At 39.1% G+C, this 19,021-nt stretch overlaps 4 protein-coding genes across 5 annotated transcripts in view; 2 read left to right on the top strand and 2 right to left on the bottom strand.

Annotated features, from left to right (window-relative positions):
- LOC113204707 (uncharacterized) overlaps positions 1 to 3,298 on the top strand; it is a 3,923-nt gene extending 625 nt beyond the window's left edge. Inside the window, exons 2-7 of the mRNA XM_026419973.2 lie at positions 1,726 to 1,942; positions 2,036 to 2,232; positions 2,336 to 2,480; positions 2,560 to 2,655; positions 2,722 to 2,825; positions 2,925 to 3,298. Coding sequence (XP_026275758.1) covers positions 1,870 to 1,942; positions 2,036 to 2,232; positions 2,336 to 2,480; positions 2,560 to 2,655; positions 2,722 to 2,825; positions 2,925 to 3,257 — 948 coding nt within the window. The 5' untranslated portion in view covers positions 1,726 to 1,869 and the 3' untranslated portion in view covers positions 3,258 to 3,298. The remainder of the gene's footprint in view (positions 1 to 1,725; positions 1,943 to 2,035; positions 2,233 to 2,335; positions 2,481 to 2,559; positions 2,656 to 2,721; positions 2,826 to 2,924) is intronic.
- On the bottom strand, positions 2,836 to 7,225 carry LOC113204706 (protein fantom-like). 2 transcript variants are annotated; one of them, XM_052272677.1, is made up of 12 exons: positions 7,046 to 7,225; positions 6,891 to 6,961; positions 6,533 to 6,665; positions 6,212 to 6,442; positions 5,698 to 6,134; positions 5,480 to 5,604; positions 5,280 to 5,378; positions 4,817 to 5,209; positions 4,333 to 4,719; positions 4,023 to 4,208; positions 3,882 to 3,945; positions 2,836 to 3,193 (listed from the first exon to the last, which is right to left on the bottom strand). In XM_052272677.1, coding segments are annotated over exons 2-12 (2,124 nt in total). In that variant the 5' UTR covers positions 6,958 to 6,961; positions 7,046 to 7,225; the 3' UTR covers positions 2,836 to 3,191. The 2 variants fall into 2 exon arrangements, with proteins under 2 accessions (XP_052128637.1, XP_026275757.1); XM_026419972.2 differs by lacking the exon at positions 2,836 to 3,193 and having other exon boundaries at positions 3,260 to 3,945; positions 7,046 to 7,224.
- Positions 7,226 to 7,270: 45 nt separating this feature from the next.
- LOC113204708 (cytosolic 5'-nucleotidase 3) lies at positions 7,271 to 9,512 on the top strand. The gene is made up of 8 exons (XM_026419974.2): positions 7,271 to 7,403; positions 7,849 to 7,909; positions 8,002 to 8,100; positions 8,188 to 8,257; positions 8,337 to 8,559; positions 8,659 to 8,902; positions 8,994 to 9,110; positions 9,200 to 9,512. Exons 2-8 carry the CDS (start codon positions 7,865 to 7,867, stop codon positions 9,308 to 9,310), a joined length of 909 nt encoding a protein of 302 aa, XP_026275759.1. The 5' UTR covers positions 7,271 to 7,403; positions 7,849 to 7,864; the 3' UTR covers positions 9,311 to 9,512.
- Positions 9,513 to 9,597: 85 nt separating this feature from the next.
- Positions 9,598 to 18,596, bottom strand: LOC113204709 (histone-lysine N-methyltransferase KMT5B). Its single transcript, XM_026419975.2, has 8 exons — positions 18,251 to 18,596; positions 17,173 to 17,371; positions 16,932 to 17,097; positions 16,744 to 16,856; positions 16,475 to 16,661; positions 16,253 to 16,389; positions 15,773 to 16,167; positions 9,598 to 13,605 (listed from the first exon to the last, which is right to left on the bottom strand). The coding sequence occupies exons 2-8, from the start codon at positions 17,337 to 17,339 to the stop codon at positions 12,401 to 12,403; spliced, it is 2,370 nt and encodes a 789-aa protein (XP_026275760.1). The 5' UTR covers positions 17,340 to 17,371; positions 18,251 to 18,596; the 3' UTR covers positions 9,598 to 12,400.
- Between the last annotated feature and the right edge of the window lie 425 nt (positions 18,597 to 19,021).

Raw genomic sequence — 19,021 nt, 5'->3', positions numbered from 1 at the left:
GGGGGGTACCAAGTGTATTTATTATGCAAACCTGAACCTTGAGTGAATTAGAAGGTATGGGTTACTGCGGGTTACTGCGGTTAACGAAACTCATAAAGGTTGGATGGTACTTGGAGTATACGCATGTGTGCGAAAACATCTTCCTATGTCTCCTTCCTTTTAAAATGTCAAGTTTCCTACTCGGCGCTATGGTGGCCAGAAATGTGTTCATACGACAGGGCGAATCGAACCCGTGGACTCACACCATATCTACTTTGCCGGTTGTTTGATACTAGGAGAAGTCACTAGGTACTCAAAACTGCTACCGCGTTTGCCTTTCCGGTTAGCCACACGCCCACACGACGACCCCGGCCCATGTGTGCCAAATGTGCTATATGCTGTGCACTGTACCATGCAGCGGCAGCTGCTGATCGTGTCTAGAACACATGTTTAGCTGTTTAGTTTAAACATTTTGTTGTAAAATCGTGTACTCCTTTTTTTAAAAAAAGGCAATTTTTAAATCTCAAATTTACACAGGGTGGGTGTTCGAAGTCGTGCTTTGTTATCGAGAGTTGAGAGTGGCGAAGCAACCGTGCAAATGTTGCCTGAGGGTGGAGTTGTTCTTTTAACTGACCTCGGAAAATGACCCCGAAAAACCACCCTGTAAACATGGGTAGTCATCGTGGCATTCCCCTCCCCCCTTCGCTGGAGCAATGAGTAACCCTCATCGCGCCACATCGATTTAGTCACCGAGTATTTGCTGCGTGGGATCGCTACTCGCATATCTTTGTCGACCACTCTGACTTCTTAAATGCAACCTCAGCGCCTGGTCGACTGGCGGCGGCAGCGATCCCGTCCCGCCACGCCACACCGGCGATCGGCGGGCGAGTGAGTCAGAGCATCAGCCTCTGAGGTAGGCAGTCCCGTCAGACACCAGAGTGATGCGGCACTGCCTACCCCGTCCTCGTCAGGCGCTATGGAGAGGAGTAGGCAGTCCCGTCAGACACCAGAGTGATGCGGCACTGCCTACCCCATCCTCATCAGGTGCTGTGGAGAGAAGTAAGCAGTTGTGACAGCCGCCGTAGTGCTGAGCGCCTGCGGCTTGGGGTCCTGCCTTCCTCACCACCGATAGGGGCTCAGAAGTCCAGCTCGATGGGGAACAATTTGTGAATTTGTGGTTGCTGGAAAAATGTCGTCAAGATTCTCTGGGGCGGCGATGTGGTGAAGAGGGTGGCAAAATGGGGGCATATCATCGGCTAGTACGTCGAAACGATAACGTTTTCGAGCGGGATAAAATTGCAAAAGGGTCTTGGAATGCCCTTCCCAGGGCTACAACTGCTTTAGCTTCTTGGCGCGATCGCATGCGTCCTCACGCCCACAAGCTGGGACGGTGGGCTTATAGAATTGGGGATCGATGCAGATGCAGGCAAGCAGGCAGGCCCCGATCGAGGAGGACAAGGGCGCTCCACTGGCCAGGCACGAAAAAAAACAACAGGAAATTCTGACAGGAACCGGGCCGGGCGCTCTCAATAGTTGCTCCCCAGAGTTCAGGGCGGTTCTATGCTTTCCATAAAGGTGCATTTAAGCGTCGTGCCCCTTGCACTGCCTGACAGCCGCCGTGGTATGGCACACCATGTGAGCGGGTGGGAGGGGAAAAGACCCCCCCCCCCCTCTCTCTCTGTCTGGCACGCTCAGCGCACGGTGTCAGCCGCATGTTTGCTCACGCCTAATGGAATCAATATGCAGTCGTGTTGGCGGCAAAGGGACCCGCCGTGATAAGGGAATCACCGACCGAGTCCCGGGGAAAGCCCAGGGCAGCGGCTGTTATCCTCAGCTCATTCGCCATCGAGAGCCTGTGGCTGCAGAGTCCTCCCCGGCCGAGCCATCACCATGAGGACCTCGATGAGGCCGTCCCTCCTCCACCTGCTGGCCCTGGGATGTGCGCTGGCGGTGCCGACGGCAGGTATGTCACCGTGGTGGTTTCTCGCCCCAATGCGTTTTTACGCGCATTTTCATCAACCCAAGTCGGATTTGAAGAAAAATTATTTGTGTGAAGGCGCAGCACGCGTGGTGGCCCGCGCACTACCGGGGTCCCTGGCTCTTGACGAGGTGCCCGGTAACAACAACCAGGGCATCGAGGTCGACGGTTTCCAGGACTTCCAACCTGAGGCGGAGGGTGAGACTATAGACCTCCTCGTGCCGCCAATGATATGGGGACTGCCGGATCACGCTGAACATAGTCAGGCTATCAAGGTTTGAAAGTCATGGATTTGAGTCTTGGTCAGTTTTCCTTACCCTCATCTATAATAACTAACTGTTGTGGTTCCATTTGTGTTTCTTTCTTCTCATATTTAAGATGGCACTGAGTCCCTCACAGAGAATCTCTTTGGCATCTTTGCCGTCAATCTTGCCACACTTTAACACCTCCTGCTCTTGTGCCCATTGGACCTGTGCCTGCTGTGCAAGAGTGGAGATAAAACCTCTGCGCAAGAATAAAACAGGTCTAGTAATAAGTTATGAGAAAATGATTTTAAGAGTGATCTGATAGAACTGAACTAATCTATTAATATTTCTCTGCAGGTTGCGCAAGTTTATCTTATGTAAAGGAATCCATTGCCATTGTGCTTCGTTTGGCTATGAATAATCGCACTCTTATTGAACGAGAGTTAATTTCAGGTAAGCAAGAGATTAAGGTCTCTTGGGAATTAATACATTTACATTGATATTCGTCCCTCTCTTCAGGTTCAAATCCCCCACCATTCTGTTTTCCTATCCCCCAATTCCCAGTGGTGACAGTTTGTCTACGACTTGCAAATATCAGCCTAACAGATGATGCAAGGGTTCAGGTGAGAAAAATTGCTACTATGCAGGTGTAATTCAGCCCATTTTCATTCCATCGCACACTGGTAAGAAGATAACTTTACATAGCATCGTTCATTTTGCAGGCATGTGCAGCAGTAGAAATTGGACTTGTTTTCACATCTCCTTTAATACGTCTTCGCTTTGGTTGCCTAAAAATTGGACCTGGAGGTATCTCATGGGCTGGTTCACCATCCGCTCAGTCCATTCAATTCCCTGCAGTTGATGATACTCAGACAACAATGCAACAATTTGCAGCAGCTCTTAACTCCACTGACAATGAACAGTATTTATTACTACAATCTATTTTGAGACAGGAAAGTCTCCACAAAATGAACACATCAGAGTCACCATCCTGGAGTAGAAAGAATCAATGGCCAGTTATTCAGCGGAGAAGTATGAGGAATAATAGTAACTAATATTGCAAAATTCCAACATTTATTCAGTTAATGCGCACACACACACAAAAAAAACAAAAAACACAACAACAAAAATCACTAAGCCAATGTGTGCTCACTCAGTAAATGTCAGATTCAGAACTATTACCTTATCAGATTAAATCTGATGGCCTTTAAGATTAGAAAATGAAAACTATAAAATATAATGGGTTACACGGATAGGTTATACATAAAGCAAGACTTTGATCAAATCTGCAGAAATAAAATTGTAACAAGGATAGACTGATGTCAATGTGTGCCATAAGCCCCAAACCGTGCTTTTCTTACAACTTCTAAAAATAATTATTTTCAATTTTATGTCGTCTTTTTTTGAATAATTTAAATATGTATGATGAAGCATAGTCTTTAAAAGTGAGGTAGTAGATAATTTAAAGAGAGTCAGTCTGCATAAAATTGCACACCTTTTGTTTATCGGATGAGAAACATCAACACAGTCTGAACAAGTTTCCCTGCCTTGATGTGATATTTTTTGTATTATTAATATGTGCTGTCACAATACTGACACAAAGTAAGAAATGCTAGTGTTCTGCATGACTTTGATGACTAGATTTTTAAGAATAAAGATTAGTACATGTAATTACTTACAACTATCATCCTGGGTCCGTGTGCCTGATGTGAGAGATTGGACAATATTACTTAAGCTGGCAACCTGGTAAAAAAAGAATCGGTACATTAAAAACTCAAATTCTTTCTCCTAGCATGATGCATCAATTTTCTCACACTTACCTCCTTCTTGTAAATCGAGTTTAAGTTAAACTGCACCCTAAGCACTTCTCGACACTTGTCAAGTTCCCGCTGAGTATCAGTCTGTCCATTGTGTTGATGAGAATAGGAACTGCTTCTTATCTTTGGAGATACAGGTATACTTTGAGATTCATGTTTATCTTCAGATACAGGCAAATTTGAAGCAATCTAAAATAGTAACAAATCAAAAAAAAAAAAAAATAAGGAAAGAAATAGAAAAAAAGGAAAAATATAAATGAAAAATAACCAGTACAATCCTGTGTATTTATTTTGTATATGTGTTAATTGCTACCTTAGAAGAGTTTCCTCCCTCTTCAGTTGACACTGGTTGCACAGGTGTTAGAGAGGAAGATATGGGACCGTTTGGAATGCACAACTCAAGGAACCTTTCCTGGAGTGAACCATGTGATCCTAACACTCCATGAAAAGAACTTGAAGATGGCCTGATGGCAGTTTGTTCCAACAGCGCCAAGCATGCATCACCAGCTCGCGGCCTTGGCCGAGGAGTGCATGGATGTGAATGGGACTGAGGTGGAGACAGAAAATAACCAGAACCAGATGATAGCTGAGGTGCATGAAAAAGTTGGCGATTTGCAATAGATGCAAGAGGGTGAGAGTAGTTGAGACCAGTCCTCTCAATTGATTCATCTTTCTCCAATGCATTGGTTGCTCTTTGTTCCTAAAACGATACAAATTCACATTATGTTGACACAATTAATTAATTCCCAAAATTCGGAGAAAAAAAATTATAAGAAAGTGTATGTGGTCAGCTTCACCTGGAGAGCAAGTAGAAGATCTTGTTGATCTTTTTTCTGCTGCTCTAGTTTAGACTTGCTCTTTGATAAGTCTTCAACAAGACAGGCAGATTCATTACGTATATCTGACAACTGTTGGAATAGTCTTTTCCTCTCTTCCTGTGGTTCAATCAGTTCTGTGCGTAACTTTAAGCATTCACGTAATACTTTGGCATGTTCCTCATTTAAGTTATTTCGTTCATCCTTAGCTTGAAGTAGTTTTTTGTTTAGGACTGATATTTCATCTTGAATCTCCTTAATCTCTTGTTGCAGATTCAATTCTTCTTGTTTTAGGCTGGCCAATTTCTGTTTTGAATCATTATTATCCGGCATGATAGATAGATTTTCACTGGCGGTTTGAGCTACTACATGTACCTGAAAGTTGTTAAAGGTTAATTATCAAAAGCATTTTAAAAGAGTAAAAAAAAGCTATATTTGTATTTACTTCATTGAAATTACTCCTTGGACTGCTCCGAGCATCTGCAGTTCCAGTCTTGAGCTGAAGGAGACGATTACTATGCTCTTTGAGGACTGCATTTTCTTTCTAAATAGCCAAAACAGAATATATTCATGTTTACAAGGAATGACCATTTAATACAAGAAATCATAGACATTGTACTGCAAGCACTGGAACAATACACTTACCTTAGCATCTTTGAGTTGTTCCTCAAGATCACGAATAGAGGAGCATGTTTGGGAGAGCTTCACATTTTCTTGGTGTAGGTCTGTGTTTTTTTGTCTTTCCTTCATCAAAGTTGAGCACAGTTCATCTGGAATTCATGAACAATAAATTCAAAATCTGCATTAAAATCTTTTTAAAAAATCTTTAAAAATTGCAGCATTAAAATCTAAGAGCAAGTTACCTTGGTCCCGAGCAGCAAGAGTGAGAGCTGCTTTGCATGCTTGTAGCTCTCTTTGAGTCATTTGTTGCTCTTGTTGAAGAGAAATTAAAGCTGTTTCATGCTGTTTACTTAATCGTCGAGCCTTAATTAACTCAACATTTTCGGCAGTATCCTTATCTAAATGTTTGGCAAGCTCAGTTTCTAGCTCACAAATACGAGTGTTACTTTTTTCACTAGCAAGTAACATATCTCTCTGCAGTGTACTGATTTTGTTTTGAAGGCGGGTGATTTCATCTTGTAAGCCAGCATTGGTTTTTGCCAAACCATGTTGGTCTTTAGGTGCACCTTGTTGACTACCAGTTAGACTAGAACTACGTTGTCGACTTTGACCTCTACTTTGACTTCCTGGACGACTAATTGCCAGAATAGAATCATCATCTTTCCCACAATTGCCACGGCTGAAATTATTTTTGAACAAATAGGATTATACTTTTTAGATTTCAGGGATATAAGTCTGTGAGAAATCAATACTTACCCTGAATGACAAATGCGACTACAGCGGTGGGGTCTTGGGCGCTGTACTTTAGATAGGGCTGCTGAATGTAGTCGAGTGTGAGAGGCTAGCTGTCCTCTTAACACAGTTAACTTAGCATTCAAAGCAGTTTCATTCTGCCTGAGTTGCTGCAGTTGTCTCTGGTCCTCCTCCCTATCTATGGACTCAACACACTTGTGCTCTCTTGAGAGACGCATAACTCTGGTAGCCATTCTGTAAGGATAAGTGTCAACAATATAACAATCATAATTTAAATAATAATATCATAATGCATTCCCATCCATGCTTTTTTGATGAACTCACATCTTGTACTTGTTGTCCAAAGAATTGAACTTCTTCTTAATTTCAATATTTTCATCATGCAGTTGATAATACAAATCCTCCAATTCACCTCTACTGATTTTTGCAACATTCTGTTGCTGTAGGCAGTGAACTTCTGTAAAAGTACAATAGTCAGATTGAATTCGAAGTTTGTGGAAAACAAGATGTGTACAGACAATTAAGTCAAATTTATAGACAGGTATTTTCCTGTCATTGTCAATACGATACATTTTACTATTTAAAATATGACATTATTGTATGTTGCGATTCTAGTGTCACATTGATGAGTGCTCTTAGCAGAGCTTGCGAGTGATGCCAAGTAATTGATGATGAGGCCTACCTTTGCAGTCACTGCCACTATTCAATGAATGTGCTGAAGAATTCTCCGAGTCAATACTGTCTGTCATTTCTCTGTAAGTAGAACAATTTAAAAGATATGATTATTGTTATTGAAGTGGAAGTCCTGTGGCTCAATTACAACTAAAATGAACTCACCATGCACACAAAATCATACCAGACACACTCTGACTAGAGTGACAACAAACAACAATGAAAGAATACTTCAGTTGTTCGCCAGCTCTACAAGTTACAAACCAACGGCCAAAATATTGAACAGAAAATGTGATGTGGAACCCCGTCCCAAAACCACCTCTGAACCGTGGTTTGATTTGATTGTTTGTTGACAATATGACTGAAAATAATGAATCTAACTAAGCACTGTGGTGCATATAACTGATTCCCATTTGTAAACAAAGCATGAGCGCATGCGCAGACGGTGCAGACGCAGAGGCAGACACCAATCATTTTATCAGACCGGTGGTGGCGGTGCAAAAACAGTTTTGTGAAGATTTGTGTAAGTTACAACTGCTAAATTTTTGTTGACTATTTCCTGTTCCAAGCCCTTTTAGTATTCTTCATTTAGTTTTCATATCTTTAAATGTCATCTGCATGAACAAGCGCTGGGGCAAGGTTGGGGTTAAGTGGGCTGCTTCCTGCAACCAATGCATTAGCACAGCCCAATCAATAATAATATAAAAAGCAAATAAACAAAACACCTTATAGCGATTTTAAAGTGCATCATGCAAAATGTTGTGTAGTCCATTCGGTCACTTTTTTAAAGCAAGAACTGGGTATTAAAATTAACTGCTTATCAGGACAATGCTCTGTTTGCGTAGTTGCCTCATAATGTCTATTTGCATAGCCGACAGATTTGCTGTGCAACGGAAGATGTTGATGTATGCTTTACAGTGTCAGTAGTGTGATATTCTTTCAATTTTTTCACATCCCCATGTTTGCAGAACCTGTTCAGTGAAAATGGGTGATAGTGGAGAAGCAGATATGAAGTTGCTGTTGGACTTGGTAAGTGTTCCTCACGTCTTATATTCCTTTGTCTGTCTGTCTGTGTGTGTACGTGTGTATCTATACTTACTTTTATTTGACCACTTATATAGATACCAGAGTTTGGAAGGAAGTGGGTTCATGTAAAAGATCCCAGGAAAGTTCGTGCTCTCCTAGACAAATTGGAGTCTGGTGGTGTAAATGCTTTGCAGGTAATAACACAAATTTTTTTATTATTTTTTTGTAATGTTAATTTTGATTTTTATCTTAATTGTACCTAATGTTTTCACTGGTTCAAGGTGATTGCTGATTTTGATCATACTATAACGAAGCAACATGTGAATGGTACACGCCACACCTCTAGTTTCTGTATGTATTTCTAAAAAACCACCCCATGATATTCAATCTGAGTTCATTCAGAATTTTTCTAAAAGTTTATCTCTTGCAGGTGTTATAAATAATTGTAATGGATTACCGTCACATTTTAGTGGGAAGGATAGTGAACTCCTAAAAAAGTATCTTCCCATTGAGAGAGATCCACATTTAACAAAAGAGGAAAAGACACCATTCATGGTTGAGTGGTACACAATGACTAGTGAACTCTTCCGTGGTTTTCCTCTAGATTCTAGTGAAATATCAGAAGCTGTTAAAAAATCTAATACAGAGTTAAGGTACATTACATACAGGCATGTAAGTACATGTTTTACTTCATATTTTTTTTATTTGCTACTAATCCTTTCTTTTTCTTTTGAAAAACACATAAACAATAGATCAGGGTTTCAAGATCTAGTCACTACTCTTGATTCACTTAATGTGCCACTTCTTGTATTCTCTGCTGGCCTGGGTGACGTTGTGGATGCAATTTTGAAAAATCATGGAGTGGCCAACAAAAATATCCATGTGATATCAAACTTTTTAAAGTATAAAGATGGGCTTGTGAATGGTTTCACAGCTGACATTGTCCATCCTTTTAACAAAAATGGAAAAGCAGCTGAGCACACAAACTATTTTCAGGTTTATTTCATTATAACTTTCAACTTCTTTCACATGTAGTACTTGTTTTTTATCACTTTTGTATTTTTTGACTTGGGGTTTTTCTTGCTAGGAAATGTCAAGTCGCCACAATGTGATCCTGATGGGTGATAATCTTGGAGATGCTGAAATGGCTGATGGTGTTCCCAATACAGATGCTGTATTGAAAATAGGATTTTTATACGGCGATGTATGTGTATCAGACATTTTTTGTTGTCAAAAATGCCTTTAAGATGTTTTTTATCTGCTTACCTATGTACATTTTAACATCGTTTGCAGGTTGATCGCCTTCTTCCCAAATATTTGGACCATTTTGATGTAGTTCTTGTAGATGACCAGACTATGGATATTGCAAACTCAATAATTCAACTCATCAAAAAGAAAGCTTAGGACAGGACAAAGTTGCCTGCCTGGATCTGAATTGAATCTACTTATGATTATCTGTGTGAGCAATCATCTCTTTCATTGCCTTCTTTTTTGTGTGTGTGTTTTATTAATACATATCTTTGGATTTGACCAAAAGCAGGGCTGTTAGCTTGCGTGATTGTTTGATTAAGAAACAAATATAAAAACAAATATAAATCAAACCTGACCAGTTGTAATGTTTCTGGACCTTTCTCAGACAATAAATTAATCTTTAAAAATCATTGCAGAGGGAAAGTTAATGCATACACAAGTTCAGTTTGGCAGTTGTGCTCTGTTTATTGGGTAATTCAGACAGTTTTTGCAATCATTGGACATATACTTGAAATTACCTTTTTTTTTTTATCGTTTGTATTGATATTCAATTCACAGTGGTTTTCATCTTTGACACACAAAAATGTGGGTTCAAGAAGCATACACATATTTCCTTATGATGGCTCTTTTGGGAGAAAAATAGACTTCTTGTATCAATGGTAATACTTAGTTATGTCTATATCATGAAGGCTATAAGACACACTTTACAAAAAAAAAAAACAACAACAAAAAACAACCTAACTCACACCTCTTGGCAGTGCAGTCTTGTGTATAAACTAAAAGCAATAAAAAGAGATACTTGTCTGGGCCAGATTGAAAGGGGACTGCTAAACTGCAACAGAATATAACATTAGGAAGGCTTGGCAAAGATAAGAAAATGTTGTCAAATCACATGTTTCTTTACTTCATTCTTTTCTAAAGAAAAAAATAACATAAAATTTGTAGTAAGCAATTATGTAAATTATGTATTAGTTACATGTACACATCACATAAGTTGAAAATCTAAATGAACACAAAACAAATTATAACTATGGAAACGTATTCAGCTACATGCATGTCCAAGGGGGGTGATCATTTGTTACTTACAGCACACCAATTCCCCCTGCCCCCCCCCCCACTCCCCAAAGGAAAAAGAAAAAAAAAGCTCGACAGTGATATGGCCTCTGGGGGCACGACCTACAAACAAAACTGAGCTTACAAGAGACAAATCTTTTTTTTTTTATTTTTAAAGTAACAGTATGCAATCATCAACAACAGTTTTTTCTCTCAAATTAACTATTTACAAATACACTATCTGTTAATCATTTTATCACATTTCTTATGTATGTATAATGGAAACAACTAGGGTTTTACATACACCAGTTCCTCGCCTTAGGTTTGTTTGTTCCCCAGTCTTATATTTTGTTTATTTTTTCTTTCTTTAAATATTTACAAACACAGCATGCAAGCTGTATTTTAAACAAGACAAAATTGTTACGAAGACAACTTTGAACACAAGTAGTTTTTTTTAGGACTTCCTCCAATCAGCTGTACCACAAAAATGTCTGTCAGATCTTCTTGACATAAAAACAATAAAAGGATCCAAATTTGAAAAGATAATTCTCAAGCCTCAACAGCATCAATGTAGCACAACTGGCAGTGCATAAAGTCTATATGCCATAAATGGTTTTGTTACCGATGCTCATATTCACAGAATTCTGCTATATATGTACATCACATTTAGATGTAAGTAAAACAAAATTTAAAACCTCATTCTTGCAGTTGTTCTTAATTGAATTTCCAATTGAACAACGATCATAAAAAGAAACATACTTTAAGTTAAAAACAAATATAGATAGCAAAGAGCTATGAGCTTTACTTAGGTCATATTGCACAGACAAATAGCAAGAAAAAAGCACTGGTTCCTTTGGTACACTTTGAAAGGCCACAGCAAGGGTGAAATGTCATATACAGTGAAGCACCATAATTCAGATCCTTTGGCTTCTCATAAGCAGGCTTAACTGACAGTTACAACATACCTTGTAATAAGAATAATTATTCTTAATACATATATTGTGCTAATAATTTGGGAAGTACGAACATTTCCTCGGGTAAATTAAGGGAAAAATTACTTAAAAATCTTGTTTAAACCCATGACTATAGTACATGTCAGATAGTTAACTGACTAGTTAGCCAGATTACAAACAGACCAAAGCAAACTTAAAAGAAAGCCAGTCAATTAATTTATGATACATGAAGACGTCAGATTCAGTTAAGTCAACAAGGTAACAATGATGCATAGAAACTTCTAATCAAAATAACAAGACATAATTTTAATTAAAGATTTTAAAAATAAACAAAAAAGGCAGCCACTTAACTACACAAGAGCCTAACTAATAAATTTCAACTGAAATGAATAGGTCAGTATCTACACCCAAAAACAAAAAAACAAAAAAAAAGAAAGAAAAATGAAAACGAAATAGGGTTTTCAACTTTGAACTTCAACTGTCACTATCAAAGGAAAACATAAAAAACATAGAAAAAATAGTACAGCTAAAGAATTACAGGCCATGAAAGAAAAAAGAAAAATACAACAAACTGGAATTTAAAAGTGAAACCATGAATGCGTCTTTTGAGTAAGTACCGTAAAAGAAAGACTAAGTGAAAATGGAATAGACAAATGACCTAAGCTGCTAGACATTTCTGTGGCCCACAAATGAAGTAATGGTTGTTATTAGAACAATCAGTGACAAGAATTACTGCCTTATTTGCTTAGTGATGCATTCAAGTACAGATGGCAACAAACTTTTGCAAAGTTAATTGCAAAACCTAGAGAAAGGAAACAAGGGAACCTTGTGTGTAAAAGATTCACCAAGGAAATTTCTTTTATTCTTCCAGTAATTCCTTTTGAATTCTAGATTTGATATGCAACTTATGAGCATGACTGCTCAATTTAGAAACATGACAGCTAACCATTTCCAATAAATTTACAGTTAAAATTGGTTTGATAGTAAATCTATACAAAAAAAAAAAGAATGCATAATAAGATACTAGAAAATTCTCCTGCGTGCATGATACCTTCAGTGATACTCCATTAACGGCATTTGTTGTTGAAGGGGGTGTAACAGATGACAAGATAGGGTGTACGTCTCATGTTTAACCTTTCCTTAGGTTAAAACTTGAGTACAATTAATTTTCAGACATAAAAATACATACAAGTAACTAATAAAATGCAACAATAGTAGCAAAACCAGACCACACAAATCAAGCACTCAGTGTAGAGCTTGGAATATCTATTGTTCTAGTTTCATTGCCCAATATAAGTCGCAATCTTTTGAGCGGAATGGTTGTCTCTTCACTACCATTACACCTGGAAGATTCCTCCTTGAGCTTCCGTCTCCTCTTATCTCTATCTTTTGTTTTATGTTTTTTCTTTTTCTTAGGACTGCTTTTTTCTCTAGTTTCTTCTTCGTCAATTCCTTCAACACGTAAAACTTCATATTGAGGTTCAAAACATTCCTCATTCATATTTCGTCTCCATTCAATTATGTCATCAAACATGGGACTACGCTTCATTCTAAGAGTCAGCTTAAGACGCCCTGAAGGCCTCTCAGGAGTTACTTCATTGCAGTTTTGAAAGGTCTGTTCAGAGCACGATGGTTGCTGGTCAGGTTTAGCGCTATCTCCAGACCCACGTAAATGTCTTAAGGCTTTTGGACTTCTCTCACAATCGTCAAACTCATCAAACTCATAAACATCTTTGGTGGAATCATCACAAGAAGAGGTTTTACGGATCCTTTCTTGGGATCTTTTTGGTATGTCTCTGCTCTTACTTGCACTGATTTCAGCCACAGCTTTCCTACTTACAAAGCGCCCATTTCTCAGTCTTGGTGCTTTTGTTGTGGTCACTTTAGGATCTTTAGGTTCTAGTTTGGCCAAGACATCAGATGATGATCCACCTACTTCTGTATTTAGTTCTAGGACCGGAGGACCTTCCTTCTCTTCCTTTATCACAGAATTACCAGCACGGGGGGGAGACAGAGAGGGTGCTGGAGGCGAAGGTACCTCTTCCCCTTCCTTCCCTTTTTTACTTTGACGTAGTCTCCCTCTCCTTTCACTGCACACCGAGTCTATATCACTCCCGGTGGTACTTTGAGTGTCATCACTTATTCCATTGAGCACACATTTTTCTAACACAGGGAGTGGACTGGCCACTCTAGACTCAATGGGTTCAGCCACTCCCGGGCAGTCGCCCTTGGCCGCAGACATGCGCAAGAGGCGAGACGATCGAGTGATCCGGCCCGGCGCTTTGTCAGGTGGATTATCTACTTGCACACACTTTTTACCGTCTTCACTAAGGCCTTCTCCTGACTCGTTGCTCCCGTCGTGGTCTTGTTCTCGACAAACACTGGTCCTCCGTCTGTCGGCAGCGTCGCTGCGAGCGGCGTCCGGTGTTACTACGGGCGGCGCTGCAACCAGAAATCATCATTAAAAGAAGTCACATGGAACACAGTGCTTTGGATTCCAAAATGGAAAGCGTGGCTGTGTATAAGTGAATTGAAGAAACAGGATGGAAGCATATGAACAGATTATATACAAGAAATTAAGACTTTATCTCACTTTATCAATGTGGACATAAGACAAGATCCATACAATGTTAAAAGATTCATAGACAGTATACTAACTTTCTGCTTGAGAACCAAGAACTAGTGTATATCATGTAAATAAAATATTGTTTTAAAAAAGGTAAGAAGAAAATTATAATCCACACAATATGTCTTAACCTAGTCTATAAACCAAAGTAAAAGCAATATAACAAGACGAAATAAAAGACAGCTCCAACAAAAATAATACTGTGGCTCAGTACATTTGGGAATATTATTAACCAATCTGAAACAAAAGCAAGAAAACCAAAAAAAACATACCACTTTAGAAATAGAGAGGAAAATATTTTTTCTACGATGTCTACCTACATCAGGGACCCTTTCAAACAAAATAGTAATCCAGGTAACAAGGGAGACCTCACAAAAATTTGAACCTTTAGATTATGAGTTATCAACCTAACGTACATGATTTTGAAGAACTATGCCAAATTTTTTCATATTTATAGTTTTTGACAGCATGCATCTATTTGTCATGCAGCTCAAATTATTTCCCAACATACACTTTGTGTACTCTCAAGCCACATGTTTTGCAGAAAAAAACAGCTTAAATGACCTTATCATGCATCAGCTGTAGCAAAGAAGAATAATGAGGTGCTAAACACACTGCAAAACCATATTTACAGACACAGTCAAATGCCTTGGCGTGTTTGGCTTGAACTAGCAGTTTAAACAAAACTGAGACTTACAGCTCCCGAAAGACCAACTCTGAACAAAATAACTTTCAAAACCAAATTAGCATAGCCCTTAGATTAAAATCAAGCCAAAGTCAGTGTGAATGATAAGGGTGCCTACAATAGCCCATTATGCAAGCTTCACAAAGTTCTCTGCAAAACATGTGAAAGTTTTATGGCCCACTTTTTTCTACTAATTTACCTAATGTTTTCAAACAGACCCAAGTAGTCTTAAGTGACAAAAAATTTACCGGTAAAATCCGCTTTTAATGAAGTTTCTCTGCCCGAGAGACGAACCATTTTTGCATTTTATCCTGTTCTCGATTCCTGAGGACAATAAACAGAGCGTGAATTGAGCCCCAATGCTGCATAGAAAACCATTCCACGACATGCCACATGCATGCTGGAAAATTCTGGCCATAAGTGAGACAGTAAAATATGACTATGACTCTGCTCATTCCTTGATTGAAAAAAAATCATGGATACTGAAACACAAGTCACATCTGAAATACGCAGTGATTTGTCCAGAAAATTTTACTTTTCCAGAGCCAAACTTGGCCAGACTTTATTTCCAAATATGTAAGCATGATCTGCCAATCACTAGCCATAGCTTTAGCATAACATCTAAAAATACTTGACTCATACAAAAATTCAGCAGCCGTGGAAGGGTATTACAAACACTTGTAAGAGTGGCTCTAGAGTCAAAAGCATTTTGAGACTGATGTATGTTGGCCCTGGGACTGATTTAAATATGGACAGCATTGGCAAGCCTGCCAAGAGCTCACGCTGAGCATTATTCCCCCCAGGCTTGACTTAACTAGGCAGGGGACACCCAATATCTTCGCGGATTCTTAACACACTACAGTTATCAGCCCAGAATGCTCAGGGGGACTTTTCATGTACAGAAGAATGTCAACTGCCCTTCAACTTCTTATGGAAAAGCGATGCCGACCAAAACAAGTAAGACCAGACCAGCACTAACACAACCTTTCGTCATTCCCCTTGAAGGGAGGCAAGTTTCCCTTCTCTACGGTAGACCCTAACCCCAGTGGTACTAGCATTTTATATCAGTGGAAAACATAACCATATGCAAGATTGATAAGTCCCATTAAAACTATTACAGTAGCTGTATTTTGAAATTGAATTGAAGAAACAGTTAAGAAATCACCAAATATTAATAAAAAAAAATTGAATAGGTAAGAGAGGCCAAGACAGACACCTAAATCATCTAAAAAACTGAGTTTTTTTTGTTTTGTTTTTACATAAAGTGGTACTTTTTGTTAAATGATGAATCTACTCACCTTGATCTTGAGATTGCCTCCTTGTAACGTGTTCCAATTGTTCTAAAGCTCCGATATCTGAAAAGCGGCATCCCTGTTGCATCAACATTTCAGCATCATATTTGGTAAGGCCTTTCTGACGCAGCTCTTTGAGACTTAAGGGAGCTACTGCTGCTGATGAAACTGGAGAACCAGTAGTTGATGTTGGGGATGATTTGCTAGTGGCAGTGCTAATATTTGTATTATTACTTCTGTTTCTTAGAGGAACACTTTCAGATTCTGTGGCAGTTTTCTCATGGCTCTCTTCATGTTGATGTTTAGTCCTATTAATTCTATTTTCGGTCTCTCTTAAACGATAACCTGAACTCAAGTCTTCCATGTTAGGCTTATTCTTGGCAAAGGCTCCTGTTCCTCTCCTAGAATGAGTAAATACATCAGCTCACGTTTTTTAAAATTTAAATTAAAAACTAAAAATAATGGAAAACACTTGTGTAATTTTACCTTTCACATGTTTTGCATTCACAATAGCCATTGCCATCACCAAAGAAATCTTCCCCATAAAAGCAAGTGATTTCTTCACCCACTTCAATGTCTCTAAGTACCTTCACACACGCAGTATCCCTACCAGTGGCAACAAACTGAAAAAGGAGTATTAAGGGATAGAATCAATAACACTATATTAGGAGCATAACACAATGGAGTTAATTTGATATTGATAGTTACCTTGCAATTAGCACGGCAATCATGATTGATAAATGCTGCAGGACCTAGCCAAAGCTGAGCACAATTTTTTCTACAGCTAAACATGACAGAAAAGTCATTTTTACCGGGATGAAGCAGCATTGCCTCTTCTTCCTCAGACAGCTCGGCAATGCAACCAACCAGACACGGAATTTTCTCATTTTTGTACCTAGGTATTAAAAATATCTTCACGGTGAGCACAGTTCAAGAGACATATAGTGTTCAATCGTAACAAAGAAAAGAAACTCTACCATTTTTGGGTTGTTGATATTTTGGCTCCCTTTTGCCCTTCTAAAGAATAGCGATAACATGGCTCAATTATAAACCCAGAGTCCTTGTCGAACACTCGAATATACCGGTAGAGCTAGATGAAGAATAATTGTTTATTTATAGAGTCATATTTTTCAGTTTGAATGGAGGCATTTTACAAAATACATACATGCTCTTCCAGTTTTTGCTGCTGTTGCCGACTCCGCATTTGTGTGGCCTTGTGAAGGGCATCAACAGACAAAAGCCTATTGTATGCTCTTCTATAGTCCTGCTTTTTAATAAATTCTTCTATTATACTTTTCAATTCTTCTCTATTTGCTTTAGGTGGTCGATACCTTTCCAAACAAAATTGATTTAAGCATAGGAGCTCAATAAAACAGAAAAACAAACTGGAAATCTAATAAACTTACCGAATGTTCATTTTATGTGTAACAAATCCTAAGTAGGGATCCAATACGAAAGATGTGGCAAGATCGTCATTGTCTGACAGTTCTTTGGGCGTCATACCCGAGGTCTGCACCAGTGCACGATGGTGAACGGACCCCGGGTGCCTTGAAAGTGACGGGTCGACCACCATCCTGCCTCTGTTGCGCCTCACCGCTCCCTGGGCTGAAATTATAATAAGTATGAGTTATCATAATATGAGTATGAGTTATCATAATAATACCCATTTAAGTATGAAAATTGTGTCACTAAAGAACTATTATTTAATAAAGATGTAAAATAAAACAAACTGTTGGCAGTAAGTAAAATTTTTGAGTTTATTTGGTGTGAAGAGCAGAGAAGTAAATCAACAAATAATTTGTTGAATAACCAAGCAACTGTAAATTAATTATTTAAAGTAAAATAATGATGGGATAGCAATTAAAAGGATTGGACTGAGACCCTTATACTGAAAACAATGGACAGTCTAAAAGGATTGATAAGAAACCATTGAAATGTCTGTTAGATTGGTTGAATGGACACAATTGACCTCCAACAACAAAAGTTAATGTACCAGTCAGCAGATATATAGTTTATTTATGTGTTGAATTGTCATACAATGGTAGGGCCATTTGTTTACAACATTTAAATAATGATTTTGTACTTGTTTTAAATGTAATGTAGGAAGTTACAATTTTATTTATGATAAAGATAAAGAATGTAGCTGTGGGGCTGGTTGTTTATTTACAGCGCTGGCCGAAATATACTGAGGCGCATGGTTGTCAAGCGAATATTATCAGACCACTTCTCAGTTTTCGGACTACAGCGCACAAATCAACATAACCTCGCAGGAAAAACTAAAGCAGTAAAAAGAAATGTGAAAAAGCTGTCGATATTACTTTGAGAACAAGCACGATATTTTTCCAAACCGGCTAGACATTATCAATGTTCTTAGGAGTCTATTGGACAATAGGAAAAATGCCGTGACACCCAACTAAGTCTCCATTGGACGGACCATGGGGCAGATAAAAAGGCATTATTTGCCTTATAACACGACCGTCTTACCGGAAGTTATTTTAAATCAGATCTTCAATATCCATAGAGAACATACGCCCGTTGACAAAAGTCGTATGAAACGTAATTTAGGCTCATAATGAGTAATAAATGTTCACTTGGAACCCACAACGCTAATACGACGCTCGAGATCAATCAGACGCACAGCCACTGACGTGAGAACACACCAAACTGAGCATGTTAGAGAGCCAAGACACATATCATGGCCGTAAGCGATAAAACGTGTGAAAAAATTAAATTAGGGCCCAGATATTTTACAGGTCCTAAACCAGGAAAATAAATAAATATCCTAAGAGCGGCCAAAAAGAGGGACTACTTTTCACGCTGGCGGATTGATATCTTTCCTCTCCGGAACAACGTGTCCATGGCTTGCTGGATACCACGGGTGGTCGGAAATGTCCAAGATGCCTTTCAGGCGGCCGAAATTTGAAAATTTGAAATGCGGCTTGCGCGTGCACAACCGAACCCCGCGACTCATATGGACCGTCGATGTTGCGTTGTTCACCTCAGAGGACCGGATCTTCTTGCCACAGCGAGGATTTTTGTACGCCGTTCTGCTCAACGATGATACTCGGGGCGGAGCGGACAATGTGAGTAGAAGCCCAGGAAGAACACAATCGTCAAAAACTGAAGTCTATGACCCTTACTTGACGTAAGAATGAGCTCAATCTGGCTACATATGCGGCAATACTATTGCCGCAGTAAATCGTGATGATAAGCGTCAATATCGGCCTTCTAGCGGGGGGAGGGGGGCGGCCGGGG

The sequence above is a fragment of the Frankliniella occidentalis genome, unplaced genomic scaffold (assembly GCF_000697945.3).
Source record: "Frankliniella occidentalis isolate FOCC.00 unplaced genomic scaffold, Focc_3.1 Scaffold7, whole genome shotgun sequence".
Lineage (NCBI taxonomy): Eukaryota > Metazoa > Arthropoda > Insecta > Thysanoptera > Thripidae > Frankliniella > Frankliniella occidentalis.
The sequence above is the reverse complement of the archived record's forward strand: the minus strand, read 5'-3'. Positions and strand labels throughout refer to the sequence as shown.